The 18,339-nt window shown below is 36.8% G+C and overlaps 1 protein-coding gene across 1 annotated transcript in view; it reads left to right on the top strand.

Moving 5' to 3' along the window:
* The window catches only part of LOC136817791 (scm-like with four MBT domains protein 2), a 35,520-nt gene that overhangs the window by 6,608 nt on the left and 10,573 nt on the right, over nt 1–18,339 (top strand). Inside the window, exons 2-11 of the mRNA XM_067074111.1 lie at nt 9,920–10,000; nt 10,950–11,029; nt 12,850–12,944; nt 13,289–13,529; nt 14,334–14,422; nt 14,933–15,167; nt 15,872–15,972; nt 16,556–16,814; nt 17,317–17,396; nt 17,645–17,876. Coding sequence (XP_066930212.1) covers nt 9,921–10,000; nt 10,950–11,029; nt 12,850–12,944; nt 13,289–13,529; nt 14,334–14,422; nt 14,933–15,167; nt 15,872–15,972; nt 16,556–16,814; nt 17,317–17,396; nt 17,645–17,876 — 1,492 coding nt within the window. The 5' untranslated portion in view covers nt 9,920. The remainder of the gene's footprint in view (nt 1–9,919; nt 10,001–10,949; nt 11,030–12,849; nt 12,945–13,288; nt 13,530–14,333; nt 14,423–14,932; nt 15,168–15,871; nt 15,973–16,555; nt 16,815–17,316; nt 17,397–17,644; nt 17,877–18,339) is intronic.

The raw sequence follows: 18,339 nt of genomic DNA on the forward strand, positions 1-18,339 counted from the left end.
ACATAAACACTTCCATGGCGGACAAAGATAGTTTTTCCGTCCTGACCAATAACTTTTCCAGGACCTTTCCATTTGTTGCTAGACTCTCGTTTGTAGTATACAGCATCACCGACTTCGAAAATTTCGCTATGGCTTCGTAACTGATGTCGCAATGCACGCCTGATTCGCTCTGATGATTCAGCTTGTATAAATGCACGTCTCCCTGAGTGTAGACTGTTAAGATGTTGATAGAAACGTTCAGATGTTGTTGTACCCTCTAAAGCTGGTGGCTTATCGACGATCACGGATGGAAGATTAGGATTTTGTCCAAACAAAAGCTGATAGGAACTGTAGCCAGAGTTCATTTGTAAACAGTTTTTTGCATGAATTGCCCATACTAGGGCAACATCGGGTTTCATTTTTGGGTTTTCTTCCAGGACCTTTTGCAAACATTCATCAACAACGGCATGGTTACGTTCACATAATCCATTTTGCCATGGACTTTCTGCTGCAGTGTTTCTGACTTCGATATTAAGGTTAGCACACATATCCTTATACTCTTCATTTGCAAATTCACCACCGTTATCTGCTAGAAATTTCACTGGACAACCGAATCCTGATCCGATCCACATAAGCATGACTTTATCTACAATGGTCGACGGCTTTTTATCGTTTATAAATCTGGACATGGTGAATCTTGTAGCTGCATCGATTAAATGAAGAATGTATTTACCGTCTTCCCACTTCTTGAGATCCATCACTACGACTTCATTGAAGGTGGTGGCTAATGGTAAACTGACAACTGGCCTTGCAGGAGTTTTCTTAAATTTACGACAAATTTGACAATCAGCTGAAATAGCATCAATCACTTTGGAGCAAACTGGCGACAGAACTCCTGCATCTCGTAATAAACCTTTTAAGCGTTTCGGGGACGGATGAGCAAACTGCTTATGAAGTTTTGTGACAACTGCGGAAATTTCCTTATCGCTTTCGACACCGGTAAAGCAACATTCTATGTCAATAGATGTGTCTCTCAAAGGGATGCAATAATGGCCTGCTGATGTACTTTGTAGGTTAACAACATTTCCGTAAATTTCAGCTTTATCGTTCACCAAATCAAGTTTCATTCCTGCTTTTTTCATTGCATTTTTACTTAAAAGCATCGGAATATCACTATCAATAATATCTGTTTCAATGGTGCATCTTTGTCCGGCAAGGTAGCAGGGCAACAATGCTTTACCTTTTGATTTGAGTCGTTCACCACCTCCAAACTTGTAAATAGTTTCACTATCTTTGTAAATAATCTCACTTTTTTCACTGTCACTTAGTGAGTCGATAAAACACTCTATCCAATCTTGTCCAGAAACTGTCGACGAGCATCCACTGTCGAGAACGGCAGCATTGGTAGATTCTGTTAACAACACTGTCATTTCATCATTATTTTGGCCCGTAAACAGAGCAAATTGTTCAGTCTCTATGTAGAATGAATGTTCAAGATTTTCATAAGCATGAGGGCAATCTTTCACGAAATGTAATGTTGAATCGCATGCCATACAGCGGAGTATGTTTCCATCACCATCCAATGGGTTCGTTTTGCGACTGGTGGATTGACCTCTTCCTCTGTTGAACGGTCTGTTTTGGTAGTTGGTGAAACGTCCTCTGCCTCGTCCTCTGCCACGACCGCGATTTGGAAATTTCTGTTTGAAAGTGATGTTAGCTTCCTCCTGGTTCGATTCATGGATATCCAATTTGATGCTTTTAGATGGTTCGGTTGCGATGGGTTTTGCTTGTTGTCCAAAGAACTTTTTCAATGAGTTTTTCATTTGTTTATATAACGTGGTGTGTTCATTATAATTAACTCCTGTCAGAACCATAAGACGATCATTATTTAGCAACCCTGAGTTCTCAAGTAGTTTAAATGCCAGGACACTTTCTGGCAACTCCATTTTGAATTTTTTTGTTTTATTGTAACGCTTCTCGAATTCAAGTATGTACGTATCCATTGTTTCGCCTTCAACTTTCTTATATCGATCGAAATTGACGTAATATTCGTACACTTCCGCCAACTCATCTTTTTTAAACACTGTATCAAAGAACGCTATCAAAGTTTCTACGCCATCGTCTTTTTTTAGATCATCAAGATCAACTTCATTGAATACTTTGTCTCTTATTTGGGATTTGTCATCCTCTGGTAGAGACAACGCTACCGCTAATCCTTGCTTCTTCTTGGCAAGGTTTGTGACATAAGTCCAAGCACGCAATTCTTCCACATATCTCGTATACGGTTTGTCATCTCCAAAGGCTGGGGGCTTTTGAAAACTTTCTGATGATGCCATTTTGAACCACTTTCTGCTACCATGAAAAGTCAATAACGCTGAATAATATAAAAGCCCCACAGCCACACCAAATGCTAATATTAATATATACTAGCCTATAACGATAAGAAGAATATGAACGTTAACAATTTCTTCATCTGGACCATAGCGTAGAAGTTCAAACTTTGTGTCATTTAGTTTCATGTTGTTTTCTTCAGTCCAGTCATAGACTTTTTCTAGTTCTTTTTGAAGAATTTCAACATCCTTTGTGTTTTTGATTGATTTGGTGGCACGTGTATCATCAGCAAATGATTTCAATATACAGTACAGTACTTTTTCATCAATGTCACCAATCAATATTAGAAATATAAGAGGTCCCAATACACTGCCTTGAGGGACTCCTGAAATTACTTTCTGGGCTTTGGACTTGACACCATTTACTATTACTGTTTGATATCTTTCAGTAAGGAATGATTCAATCCATCTGTGGATTGGACCGGATATACCCAATTGCTTTAATTTCCCAAGTACAACTGCATGATCGACTTTGTCGAAAGCCTTTGAGAAATCAAGGTAAACAACATCTGCATTCAAACCCTCATTTAATATATGTCAAGAATGAGGTCGTGTTGCTCGAGAAGCTGACTAAGGCAGGATCTCCCACTTCTGAAACCATGTTGGTTTGGATTGAAAAGGTCATTGTTGTTCATGTGATTTACAATATGATTTCTCAATATTTTCTCGAAAATTTTTATCACATGCGAGGTGAGTGCAACAGGTCTGTAGTTGGCAGCCAGAGATCTGCTTCCTCCTTTGTGAATTGGTGTTATGGTGCATTTTTTCAGTTCAGTTGGAACAAAACCTATTTCTAGGCTTTTCTTCCAGAGTAAACACAGTGGAACGGATAACTCATCTTTGCATTTTTTGAGAAACATAGCTGGAAATCCATCAGGTCCTGCAGAAGATGATGGAGACAGCTCATTTATTGCTTTAACGATGGAGTCTTCTGTTATGTTAATCTCATCAATCTTGACGTTTGTTTTGTCTTGGTTAGGTTGTGGTTGTGGTTGCTTTGGTTTACTGAACACTTTAGCATATTGGTCGGCTAAGAGATCAGCCATTTCTTTGCTTCTTTGTGTAAGTTCTTCATTGCAATTCAATAGGGGTCCGATATTAGACCGAATTTTCGATTTCTTTTTTGCATAGGTAAAGAAATATTTTGAATTCTTTTTAATTGAGTCAATCACTTTGCTTTCCACGTGACGCTTTGACTCATTAAAAGATTTTTGAAGTTTTTTCTCAATTTGTAAAAGTTCATCTTTTATCTTGTCTTTCTTGGATTTGGAGTTGGTGTGTAAAAGTTTTTTTGTAATTTTTCTTCTTCTTTTTGTAAGAGAGTGACGGTATCTCTCAGCTTTTGATTTCGTTTTTTGATGTGGTCTTGGCCTTCACGGGAACTCTGCTTTCGCATATTCTGTAGCATATGTTGTTGAAGGTTTCCAAAATAACATCTGGGTCTTCAGTATCGAACTCACTTGGCCAGTTGACATATTTGAGATCATCTTTAATAGTTTCCCAATCAATGTCATCAGCAAAATAATTCAGTGTGTTGAATTTTGTGCGTGGCTCTTGTTGATCGTCGTCCAGAAAGGAGTTTTGAACTTTCAGAGTTGTTGATACTAGTACAATTTCGTGATGTGATGTGCTTTGCAATACAGGTACTGTTGTGTAGCTGTGTATTATTTGTTCGTTGTTAGTGAAAACAAGGTCTAATGTATTTCCGTCCTTGTGTGTTGGCAAATCGATATATTGTGACATGAAGAATTCGTTGCAAAACTGATTCAAAGAGTTTAGAATAAGACGGTCGTTGATAGTACATCCTGATTTTGGAAGGCCCTCAGGCCAAGTTGCTTTTGGAAGGTTGAAATCACCTCCAAAAATGATATTTGGTACGGTTTCTAACTTTGAAAGTGCATTTTTTACACCATTGATAGGAATGATAAAATCATTTGCGGTTGAAGGATTACCATTTGCTTTGTCGTCAGGTTGTCGGTAGACTACCAGGATAGCCAGATTTTCGATGCTTGAGTATAGGCAAAGAAGTTGTACACTGGGCGAGGAGTGAGAATAGATTTTTTCGCATGAAGCTGCAATATCATCCCTGACATAAAAACAAACTCCACCAGTAAATCTGCCTCTAGATTTCTTCTTTCTTGTTGAATCACATCGGAAGGGAGTGAAACCTTCTACTTTAAGTTCTGCGTCTTTATGGTTATATAACCAAGTTTCTGACAATCCAACAAAAAGTTGGTTTTCATTACAAACATTATCTTTAATAAAGGGAACTTTGCTGGGTACTGTTTGTGGACAAAGCCCTTGTATGTTAGAAAATGCAAAGCTATTCACTACTGGAATGTTTGCATTGGGTTGAATGGTAGTTGAGGGATTTGGAATGGTGGTCTGAGCGGTAGTCCTTGTGGGGGTATCAGATGAGTCTGTTGTGGAGGTATTTGGTGAGTCTGTTGTGGAGGTATTTGGTGAGTCTGTTGTTGAGGTAATTGATGAGTCTGTTGTAGGTTTTGTACTTGAAATTGAATGTCTTGGATTTTCTGTCCCAGTGTTTCCAGAATTTCTTCCTTCAACAGACGAATCATATCTAAAAAATGACCAGGCTCTTGTTTGTTATTGTTTGATTGTTTGTTATTGTGCGCTACACTACTTTTCACAGTTGGAGGTTGTCTTTTTGTTCCTTTTACATGAGCAAAACGACAGGATTCTGAAAAGCATTCTCCTTTCCGAAGGGAATCTAAACACATTTTTGGATGAAAGTCCTTGCATTTAGTTCCAAGGTTACATCCTCTTGGTTGCCTTGTTCCATGTTGTGTGAGCTTGCGACACATTTTAGGGTGAGTGTAGTTGCATTCCTTTCCTTTTAGGCCATGCTTGCATGTTCCACTTTTGTAAAATTTGCAGATTTGGGATTTCTTTTCATTATCTTTGATTTCGCCTCTTCTTGTTTTGTTGGTTTCGTCATCTTCACTTTGTTTACCAGCAGAGAAATTATAATCAGATGACTGGTCAATGTCGACAACATCAACATCAGTTGTTGAATCGGTTGTGACTGTAAGGGTTGTATCCTGAGCTTCAGTATTTATTGGATGCTGGTTGTTCTGAGTTTGGGATGTACTCTTTGTACGTTTTTTACGCTTACTATTCCCTTCTTCATCACTTGGAATGGTAGTAACTTTACAGGGATCGCAAATGTAAAACATTCCTGGTAGATTTAGAGGGTTGACCAAGGTTTTGAAGACATCCGCATCTACAGGTTGGTTGAAATCATTTGTAGCAATTGATGCAAGATTTAACCAACAAGGTTTGTGGACCCCTTGGCCACAAATGGCACATTCGAGAATCGGACAGTCATGAAGGCTGATACGATACCTTCTTTTGCAAACTGAACAATTGTCTGGAAGAAGGTTTTGGATTTTACAGGTTATCAGGTGTGATAACGCCTTCTTTGTTTTATCCTCGAAATGCTGTATTTTTAAAAATTCTGCAGTCTCTTTCAGCAATTCAACCTTCTCTTTGTATATGTCCTACTGACGTAATTGTAAAATTTATGTGATGGGAATTTGAGATAGTAATGTAATGTTGTTTGGGGAGTTATGAAGTTCTCTGGAATTTCGATTGCATTTATTCAGGTTGATTTTTTATGACTTCTAATGGTACTTTTTCTAACGAGTTTGATTACTCTGTTCTCACACTTATGTCTTTTTTTTCGCGTCCTTTTCCATGATTACTTTTATTTATATAGACAGGTAAGAAGGCATATTGATGTAACTGCTTGATTATCCCTTTGTTTTTCAATCCTAATTAAGAATATATATCAAATTTCCAGTTTTTTTTCCAAAAATACAAATTTCCGCAGATTCTTATCAGCCTCCAATGAAAGAATTTAGTATGTAGAGCAGATTTTGAAAGTTTGATACAGTAATATGGATGGAGTCTTGAGTTATGACATTTAGAAAAATGTTCTATTACCCGCGACAAAAACGCGTATAAACCGCAGGTGTATTGCCCTATCTACACCAATGAATGAACGAAGTAAAAAAACACAGGTGGCGACAAGAAGAAAAAAAAGAGCGGGTAAAAAAGCGCGGGAAATTATTACGCTTGTAAATATTCCTAATTAGAACTAAACGTGCCTTATTAGGCAGATTTTTACTTATGGCGTCATTTTGAAGCCCTCCGCCCAAATTTTGTTTTGATTTTTGGCTCAATATATCATCTTTGACCTGCTCTATCTATTGCTCATAGTTAGAATTTGCGGATTTTGTTTGGTGGTGAAGAATCTGAATTTTAAAAATCATATTCTTAATTAGGATTGAAAAACAAAGGGATAATCCTAATTAAGAAAGTCTGTGCGATCGAAAAAAATATGCTTAATTAGGATAGAACTCCTGACTGAGGGTGATGGTGGAGTTTCAGCTGTCAGGAAAAATGGTTCTCGACTCTCTGACTCTAATTTTTCAGTAGAAATCACGGTCGGTCGGGTGACGGGAACCAAACAATTTTTTACAAACTGCCCAAGCGAATGGAACGAAGAAGACTGGAGCATTTGGCGTCACTTGCGCGGCAAGTTACACACTCGTTATTTGTTAATACCATAGGGGAGGCCCCCAGCGGCACCCCTAATCACGCCATCACGCAAAAAAATTTTCTCCATCAAGCATCATGCCTCAAATTTTTGCCTTATCACGCATCATGCCAAAGTCTTGATCACGCCATCACGCCAAAAAAAATCTCTTAATTACGCCATCACGCAAGAAAAAAGTCCCAATCACGCCATCACGCGAACCGCTGGGGGGGCCTCATAGGGCGATAGGCGGCATGCGTTCTCTAATTCTCTGATCAGCATCCGGTCATTTTGAATGAAAACAAAAAAGTTAAAAAGGGCGCGCTATCAGTGAAAGTTATCATCGTGACATGTTATATGACAGAAAGTATGATTGATTAACTTGGTGGAGTTATCAAAACAAATTTGTTGTCAAAGAGATTTAACAGTAATAGTAGGGGGAAATTTGTAAAATCGCTCGATTGTTTTAGTCAAAGCACTTGTTATACATTTTTGGAAAGCTCGAGATATTAATCCTTAAAAACAGTGTTTTTCAGTGTTTTTCAGCCAGAAACAGCTGTTTTGTCCAGTTTTTGCGCTTTCGGAGGCTCCGAAAATCACACCAAAGTGTCCGAAAAAAAATTGGTGCCAATTGTTGGGTGCCCACCCAAGTTATTTTGATTCCCCTACCCCTTAGCTTTCCAAAAATGTATAACAAGTGCTTTGACTAAAACATTCGAGCAACCTAAAAAAAACGAACAAATTTCCCCCTACTATAAGTGAAAATACAGGCCAGATTGATATCAACAGGTCCCATGTTTCGACCAATCGTCCCAAGTTAGAGCAGTTGACGGTAATTACTCCACAGCAGTTACCTAGAGACAAGATAATTTATCACATTTTTATTGCCTGAGGAAAGTAATGTATGTGGAGTAATTTGTTATTCAATAGACCGTTGCATTCCCCTAAACGAATATTCCAGCATTTGTCTGTAACAGAGCCAGGGAGCCGGATGACATTGCGGAATATCCGAGGGCAAAAGATTTCACCAAAATCCAGAATTTCCAAGGCAAGAGAAGAAAATGTATGATTTTCCAAGGCGATTGAATTGAAAACAGCAAAAAAGAGTGGAATTTTCATGCTTTTGCAAAAGTACATGGATTTTCATTGGAATTTCCGCTCCGACCACCACTGGAAAGAAATTATTTCTGAGGCTAGAAAAAATAAAAGAATGTACGTCATCCCATGGGTGTAACAAAAACTTTCTGGAATGGCCTGCAATCAATGTTATCTTTGTTGAAGAATAGGATGGTCGGAAATCTCCAGACGGTGTTACAGTAATCAAACAAGTTTGAATGAAAATTGCAATCAAACCAGTCAAAGCAATTTGATTGTCAAACGCAATCAAATCTCAATCAAACAGGCAACTCTTGGGTAATATTCAATTATGTTCGATTGCGTTCAAATTACATTCGATTGGGATTTGATCATGTTGGATTAGTTCAATCACAAAAATGTTTGATAAGATTGATTGCAATTAAATTAGCCCACTCCTCTGACCCCAGCTCTAACCGCCAATACATCAGATAGAAGCAAGCTTGTAAGTACTGCACAAGACGAGAGCGATGAATGCAAGCGAATGTAATTTAATCAAATGAAACAGTTAGCGAAAGTATTTCGATTTAAGTGTCTTTACGTCACATAGAACAAAAGAAAATAGCAAAGGAACAAAGGAATTACCCATAGCCACCATTTCTCACCATGGGGAATTGCAATATTACAGAAATGGGAATCCTCGAATTGAATAAAGCATCTTTCATTCTTCCCTATAAATGTGTAAATGAAAGACGAAGAAGCTTTCTTTTTCTGATTGTCTTTTTAATCTGCCATGAAGTGTTATAAAATTTGTTATAAAAAGACACATTCTTGTACAAAGAGGCTTCAAAAAATGAAATCGAAAAAAAGTTGTTAAAAAGTATGTCATTGAAATGACTCGTTTGGTTTCCGTAATAAAAAGAAAGTCGTTATTGTGAACTTTGAACATGCTTTTAAAATCGAGGTACTTCCACTAACCATGGAACGTGATGGAAAATCAAATACATTAAGAATATTGAACTCAGCATGATTTTAATAAGTACTTCTTGAGATATTCAATTTTTAATTTTTATGATGTCATCATTATGACATCAAAAACCAGCTTTTTGGGTAATAACTTTTTTTGGTTGCAAAAAATAATTCCAACACAGCAATTCTGTTAAATGTACGTTGGAATACGCTTCTTTTGATGTATGAATGAGTACCCTAAAATGAGTGCTATTGGTTTACATTGGAGTTGGACACACCGTAACTCTTTTGATCCTAAGAGACCAGGTGGCCACACAATGTTGGGATTTCTAGAAAAATTTGGCTAAAATTGGTACATTTTTAGACCTAATTGGCTTTTTGGGCCTCTAGGGGCCAGTAGGGCCGGAATTATTTTTTATTATTGCAATCACTTCAAATGAATAAACCAGGGACTTTTTTATCAGAAATTATTATTTTGAGCAGGAACAAACTCCCCTGGGACAGGTCAGATGGCTCTAAAATACCCCTAAAATCAAATTTGTAGTCTTTTTGTGACGTCATAACTCCAGCTACCATTTTGAAAATTTTGCTTTTGTTTGAAAATTGTATAGTTTACCGGCCATAGTTTCAGAATCACCAAAAACCAATTCCTCATTTTGATTTGAGAAAGCATGGTTCTATATCAAAGTACATTGCCCAAAAATGTCGAAAAATTCAATTTAGCATAAATCTGCCATTATTATATCTTGGGGTTTTACTCAGTTTATTTTACTTAAAAACAAATCCAAGATATAAAAAAATCTAAGTTTCAAACTATTAGACCTGACCCAAACTGACCCATTCTTAAAAAAACTTGCTCTTACAGTAATGAGTTCTTTCCGAATTATAACCAAAAGTTTCATTGAAAATAACACGTATTATTTCCTCTTTAAATTTTATTTTTCAGAATGGTAGAGGAAAAGACAGAAATATCAGATAATAAAATCAACCCAACCAAAATTGACGTAAAAGATGACTCTGTTGATGTGTAGGTTCTTCAGGCAGCTGATTTTTTTATACTTTTGAAATCTGGAACCTGTTTTCATGTGGAAATACTATTACAACATCTTGTTAATGATTCCATGTAATAAAATTTAAGATTCCTTTCGAACTTCAGCCACAATAGCCTTTTTTCCAAAGGTACTGAACTTTGTTACTTCTCAAGAGACCTGGCGCCATTTTGTCTTCCTTCTTGGCTTTGTTTGAAAATTTACAGACCCGAATAAAAAATATATATAAAACTTCTGTGAAGCTGTAATTTGATGAGAATCTCCTTTGGGCTATATGATCTCTAATCTTGTCATATCTTAACAATCCTTTGTTATTGAATCTATTGTTTAATTTAAGTCATGTTTAGATGTTTCAAAAAATTAATTCCTTTCAAAAATTTTAAATATGGCAGCTTATGATAGGTACAAAAAGTCTTTTGAAATAGCTCTATTATAATGAAGCTCTATTTCTTACTCCTCGTGCATTTAACACGTGGTAATTTATATCTTTGTTTATCTTTGGAATCATACATGATCAATCTAATTATCAATCAGATTCACGCTCCCTGGTCAGTAAAATGTGGTTCTATGCATTCATTTTCGGTATTTCTATTCTGGTCTGTAAAATATTTAGGTACCCCACAACCTAGCCCAATTGGCTACCCCAATTGGCTACCCCAATTGGCTACCCTGCTTTTTAGACCAACCCTTTGATAGATTATGGAATAAATCAGGAGACCTCCCTCGGCTACAATATAATTTTTCAAGGAGCTTCAAACTCAAAGATATAATTGCCAAAGACATGAAACTTTACTTTTCAATCACAGAAATTGCTGGATTGCGTTCTTTTGTGTGGCTAGATGATATTTGCTAAAATTCGATATTAAATTGATGTCATGTTTTCCTAAATTTTTATTTCATTTTTTAAAAATTTCCTTTCTTTGGTAGGAATGAATTAAAGCAGCGTTTAAAACGAAAATCAGATATTGGCATTGGGAATGAAATAAAGAAACCAAAAGTTGATAATGGTAGGCTGACTGGTTTAAGGTTTTTAAAATGCCTCTTTTTGGACCTACCCCGGTGGGGTAGAGGTCCTATAAATTAACCGATGTCCGTCTGTCCGTTCGTTCGTCCGTTTGTTCGTCCGTTCGTCCGTCTGTTACCAGCTTTTCTCAGGATTGGCTCATTAGTTTTTTCTGATTTTTGGCACAATGATGCAAAATGGCAATGCCCAAAATGTGACGGAGCCCGATTTTGAAAAAAAAATTTTCTCCGGCCGAAAATGCCGGAAATATGCCGGAAAAACTGTTTTTTTGGCATTTTCTCGAGATTTTATCATTAGTTTTTTCTGATTTTTTGCTCAAAGATGCGTATTAACAATGCCCAAAACATGGCTGAGTCCGATTTTTGAGAAAAATTTTTTTCCGGCTTAAAATGCCGGTAATATGCCGGAAATCGCCGTTTTTGCAGATTTTCATTGGCTTTTTTCCTTATAATTGATTGTTTTTTCATTCAAAAACATTATTAATAGCAATGCCCACCATCAAGCATGTTTTAATTTTCAATAAAATTGATTTTTGAAGCCGGAACTATTTAAAAATCGCCGGAACAGCCTATTTTCGCCGGAAATACAGTATTTTTTGAATTTCTCGAGCTGTACTTTATATTTTTTTATGAAATTTTGCACATTGATGCAAAATGACAATACCTAAAATGTGACGGAGCCCGATTTTCGAAAAACATTTTTTCCGGCCGAAAATGCCGGAAATATGCCGGAAAAACCGTTTTTTTGGCAATTTCTCGAGATTTCATCATTAGTTTTTTCTGATTTTTTGCACATAGATGAGTAATAGCAATGCCCAAAACGTGGCTGAGTTCAATTTTTGAGAAAATTCTATTCTTGCCGAAAATGCCAGAAATATACCGGAAATCGCCGTTTTTGCAGATTTTCATTGGACTTTTTCCTATTATTTCTTTGTTTTTGCACGCAAAATTATTATTGATAACAATGCCAACCATCAAGCATGGTTCAATTGTCAATAAAACTGATTTTTGATGCCGGACTTTCTAAAAATCGCCGGAACAGCCGAATATCGCCGGAAAAACGATTTTTCTTGAATTTCTCGAGCTGTACTTTATATTTTTTCATGAAATTTTGCAGACTGATGAAAAATGGCAATACCTAAAATGTGACGGAGCCTGATTTTTGAAGGACAAAAATTTCGGCCAAAAATGCCGATAATATGCCGTCAAAACCGGTTTGTTGCCATTTTCTCGAGATTTCATTAATCGTTTTTCCCGATTTTTGCATGAAGATGTGTCCTAAGTGTGGCCGATTCGGATTTTTGAGAATCATGTTTTTCCGGCTGAAAATGCCGGAAGTGTGCCGGAAATCGCCGTTTTTGCAGATTTGAATTGGGCTTTTTCCATATATTTCTTTGTTTTTTCACTTAAAAAAATTATTGATAACAATGACACCATCAAGCATGATTCAATTGTCAACAAAACTTTAGCAAATTTGCAACCAGAACTTTCTATTTCTTTTTTCCCTAAACCCCTCCCCCCCATCAAATATCAATGATGAAATTTAATGCATTTTCGCTAACTGCTATATTTTCTTAATGATTGTTTTTCTTCTTATTGCTATCTAAGTTTCATCATCAGGTAGGTCCAATCAGCATATTGCTTGTTGCTTTTAAAGCAGCCGAAAATTTTATAAATAACTCTATGACTTGAAGTTCTACTAGAAGTTAAAATGGAAGAAAAGTATATAGTTAGTTGTTTTTTTTGGCTAATATGTCTAGGGGGCTAAATATATAGTCATTTTTCTATATTTTTTTATCTTTAGGAGAGCAACCTGTTTTATCAGAGGAAATTTTTGAGTGGCCATTATATCTTGCAAGTACTGGGAGCGCCGGAGTAAAGAAAGAACTTTTCCAGCACGTAAGTCCCCCTAAGAAATTAAAGTATGTTCCGAAAGTCCATCCTTCTTCAATATTGCCTTTGATTGAAAATGATACAATTAAAAGTACAGTGGAATCTTCACTCGAACCTCTTCAACTCGAATTTCTTCAACTCGAATTTCTCTTCAACTCGAATTTCTTCAACTCGAATTTCTTCAACTCGAATTTCTCTTCAACTCGAATTTCTCTTTAACTTGAACAAGTTTTCTAGTCCCTTTAGTTAACAATGACTTATAAAGAACCTTACTCCATAAGTCGAATTTTCCATAACTTGAACAAATTTGTGCGTGTTTAAGATATGGAGACATGGAATCTTTTTTATAGATTGTTCCAGAATGCATGTGTGGCTTTGAGTCTGGTATGAAACTTGAAGTGCCCAACAAGGACTACAAAAATACTTATTGGTTAGCAACTATCATTGCAAAAGCCACACCCTTGATTCTGGTGCGATATGAAGGCTTCAAGGAATCGAATAATGCAGACTTTTGGTGTAACACATTAACAGATGACATTCATCCTGTCGGTTGGTGTGCAAGGACTAAACACGCTTTGAAACCGCCAAAGGGTACGTCCTACTATGCACCAATCTTGAAATCTCAATTTTTCAAAATTTTGACTATTTAACATCTTTAAAATTATAGAACTGACAGGGACGTTTTTTATGTATGTGACAATTCTTTGTTACTGTTACATGAGAAATGTGCTATTTTGATCAGGGAAAAGGTCGGTAAAAACTACCCTCTTTCAGACAGAACTTTTGTGATGGTAAAAGGTAGATTTTTTACCAAAAGTCAGGGACAACCGTTCTTGGTAACTGCTTAGAACTATGCTTATCTTTACCTACCTGGTAATATAAATTTGCAATTCCAAGCATCAAAATTTGGATTTGCAGGTGGTCTCTGATACAGCTTATATTAGTTACTGTGATCTAGGCACAGATATCTTATATAAAACACTAGATGGAGCTTTTCCTAACCTATTTAAAGCAAAATGATTCGCCATCTTGACTGGAGTGACGTCACAACTTAGCTTGCAAGATCCTTGAAATTTTTAAGTCATTGCAGTGTCAAAAAAGTTTAAACAGTGAGAACCAAGGTTTCTACTGTGACCTACGTTCAGCAAAGATGGCCCATTATTTTGCTTCACCTGCCATTGCTTGGGAAATACAGAGAAGCTCTATCTAGTGTTTTATATAAGATATCTGTGAATCTAGGCGGTAAGTTACTGGAAGGTGAGAGTAGATTAAGCGCTCAACCCCATCACTGGACCTCCTAATTCTAGTGCAAAGAGTCTGAAAAACTCCCTCAGTTCCGTCTCCACTGACATCCACAATGAATATACTTACTTACTTTTTGATTTCTTTCTACAGCCATCCAAGATCAAGAGACGAATTGGTACGCTTATCTCATAAAGAATCTTACTGGGACGAGAAAAGCATCAGAAAGTCTATTTCTAAAGGTATCTCTCTTTAACCTAAAAATAATGATTTCAAGGAGCCCTCAAGTTAAAAAATAGTTTGGCAAAATATTGCATCAAATAAAGTTTTTTAAATTGACACTTACAGTGGATTTCGAGTCCACTCTAGCCTTCCAAACTTTTGTTCTAGAGTTTCCTAGCTGGCACAAAACTATAACGTTAGATAAACGTTGAAACATTATATTCTTTCAGCTAGGTTCGTTATTTCCCTCTTTCTGCATTCGTATGCTACACCTCTTCTGCCAGCTCTCTTACAGTGTACTTTCTTAAGCCTGGAATACCCTTATCGATTTAAACAATCAATGAAATTCCAGCCACATACAAAGCCCCAAACCTTAACCTCTTGGAAAGGAAATAGACCTCAATATGTGGGTATGTGGCTGGATAAAGTTTTAATTCATCTTTTTCAAATTTACCATATTTACCCCCCCCCCTTGGAAATGAAATAGACCCTATAAATAAGAGTATACGGTCTTAATTCATCTTTTTTAGAAATCACATCCTGTACATTACTTACGTGCTGGACATTATGTGGAAGTGATTGATTTATACAACCCAACATGTTACTGGCTAGCTCGTATTGTAGAAATCTTCGCTGGTCGTTTAAGCTTACAATACGAAGGTTATGAAGACAAACAAGCTGAATTCTGGTGTTATTATTTGGATGAACGGTTGAGACCTGTCGGACATGGTTTAAAAAATGCGTTAACGTTATATCCACCAAAAGGTATTTCTTTATTCAAGCACTAAAGGGAAAACATTACCTGTACCAGACTGAGTCTGCTTTCTTCTCGACATCGTTCCGTCTGAAACTTTTTACGAATACCCCCAAGGACGTCTTTAGAAGTCACTGCAGTACTGTTTCAAGGAACTAATATTACTTCCATGTATAAAGTAAAACATGTAAAACGTAATAGACCAAAAGACTGATAGAAATCGCGTGGTTGGATAGGGACTTGTAGGTAAAACAAACCCATTGATTTAAACATTAAAGAAATACGAGAATTGCGCCGGTGTGCAAAGTTTCTACTGGGCTTTATCGAGAACTATCGTCACTGCGAAGATTCCACTTCCGGGAGTAAGATTCTACTGTCAGCTTCTAGCGGGAAAATAGCAGAATTTCTGAAAGCTGAAAAATTAGATCTAGAAAAGTTTCTTTAATCAACACAAGCTATTTCCCCACCTCTTTGAAGAAAAACTCTTTTCAAATCTTCCTGAAAAAAGGAAAAGTCTGCGGAATCTAAGTCCGGGGAGTGTCAATCTCACCCAAAACGACGGTAGAATATTTGTTAAAAAAAGACCTAAAAAGCAGTACAATTTTAGCAATTCTCATATTCCACTAGTTGTTTAGCGGATAGTGTTTCTGATGTATGAGTTCTGATTTCCCTTTTGATGAAAATATACGTCAATTTTCTTCTTTTTTCCCCACAGTAACTCCAACTATTTCACATGGACAATTCAAACGGATCACCGAAAAGTTGATCACCCTTTCACGGAGAAGTGATAACGCTGTATTTAAGTCTCTCTTCCAAGTAAGTCGCATTTTATTCGCTTTATACTTAAGTCTTTGTTAACGACCGTCGTGCATTCGAGGTAGAGCGTGCGGTCACAATATGCAAGGTCGCGATCTCCAGTCGGGTCATGCCAAGACTTCGTACTTAATACAAATATTAATTTAATTCCTCTCCGCTTAATGTTCCACAATTTGAAAAAAGAAGGATCAAGGGTATGTGGAGCAATCTAGGAGAAAGAGTTACGTCCACCCCTACCTACCTAGGAAAAAGTAGCCCTCGGGTCGCTTTCGACAGCGGTCGCGAACTTAATTTGCTTACTACATCACCAGGATGGTAAGGATCTGGTTAGTCTGAAAATATTTTAAAATGTTCACTAGCGAGCCTCGCACAGTGTACAAAGTTCTTCCATCTCAAATGGACTTTACGTCACAGCGAGGTTAAAAAAGAGACTTTTTCATCCAATAAAAATTCAACAAAATTTTACAAAATTTGAAGAATCTTTCCTATGTAATTTGTATTTTAAAATCAATTTCCGTCTGAAACAAACAAAAAGTTGCTGTGACCACTGCTCGAAACATAATCCTTTATTTACATTCTAAAGGGATGGAAACAGAAAGAAGAACACAATTTAAGACTGGGAATGAAACTTGAAGCCATCAATCCACAGAATCCTTCAGAAATTTGCGTGGCTACTGTCACCAGGATTTTCGATCCTTTCTACTTCTTGGTGAAAATCGATAATCTGATATCTGTTCAAGAGGATGTGACCACGGATTCTTTTGTTGCACGTAAAGGACAAGCTGGCATCTTCCCTGTTGGATATTGTTTCAAGAATGGTGTTCATCTGCAGCAACCGAAAGGTTTGTTTCTATGATTGTTGTTGTTTGTTATTCCCTGGGTCCACATCCGATCAGTTTTGCTTGAATCTTTGTACTGTTTTATCATTCCCTGGGTCCACATAATGTTCATTTTTGCTTGAATCTTTGTATTTGCTTGTAATTCCCAGGGTCCACATCCAATCAGTTTTTTTTACACAAGGTTCATGATTTATCTTTGTTGTAATATCAACCAGGGGAATAGGTGGATGATATAGCGACATGCATTGATACTTTGCAGCAATTCTCAATTTTGATACTAAGGCAACTCAAAATTCCCAGAAATCCACTATAAAAATCCCCATTGAAATAAAAAAAATACCTGAAAGATTCGAAAGAAGTGTGATTTTCTCTGAATTTTTGAAATAATTCATGAAAAAAATTGACGAATTTATCATATCAAATAAACATGTTCTAGACATATAACTATTTTTTCGAAACATCCACCAACCCCATGATGCCATGCCAAATATTTTAAATCTCCCAGGATTCAACGGCAAGTTCACATGGGACGGCTATCTGAAGTACACCAAGACTGAAGCTGTCAGTGATTCGTTTTTTCCCGAGGTAACTATATCAGCATAGTCTTGGAAATCATAATTAATTTATATTAACTTGAAATTCAACAAAGGAAGACTTGAAAAAGGATGAAAAATTGAAGTACTGGCTGAAATCAATGCTAACTATGACACCCATTAGAAAACAGAAAATCACGCTAGTTATGACAACCATTATAAAAACTCAAGTCTTTGGCTAAATCTTGTTTTTATCATTTTTTTTTACGTTTCTAACGCGATAATTTCTGACTTTTTCAGCTCAAAGCACCGGAAGATTTCATGGAAGGAATGAAACTTGAAGCGGTTGACCCAGACCACAATTCCAACATATGTGTGGCAACCATTCGGCGTGTGGTGGGTGGCCACTTATGGCTCCACATTGATGGTGACACAAGGGGAGAAATGATATACGCGTACAATTCGTTTAATATCTTCCCTGTGGGGTGGTGTGAAGAGACTGGACATGAACTGCAATGGCCAAGACCTGAGAGTAAGTCATTCTTTGTTGTTTTATTAAAAAGATCAGTAAATGATTCGACCTATCATGAATTCTGCAACCAATAAAATCCTCAGAACACTTAAGAGCAGGCAGCGATGGAAGGAGAAAATTATATCATCGGTAGATTTCACAGGATTTTACAAAATAAACTGTAACAATTAGCGACAGTTTTTTATCGCTTCATTTAATTAGGGATAAATTCTTGCAATCCAGTAGTTATCATAAACAGGGCCTCCTATGCAAAATTCACTCTTATAGAGTTACTGAAAAAAGACAGATTTGTTCGGTGAAGGTTTTGCAATTTATAAGGGATGAGTAGATTAAAAGGTCACACTGTGTGTGCTTTTGTCCTGTTCTCTTTTCCATTCTTTTCTTCATTTCTAAGACGGTCAACAAAAATACACCCCTGTCTCACAGCCGCAGTGGAACTATTTCCCCCAGCGGGGATAAAAAT

This window comes from Clytia hemisphaerica, unplaced genomic scaffold (assembly GCF_902728285.1).
Source record: "Clytia hemisphaerica strain Z4C2 unplaced genomic scaffold, Clytia hemisphaerica genome assembly, whole genome shotgun sequence".
NCBI lineage: Eukaryota > Metazoa > Cnidaria > Hydrozoa > Leptothecata > Clytiidae > Clytia > Clytia hemisphaerica.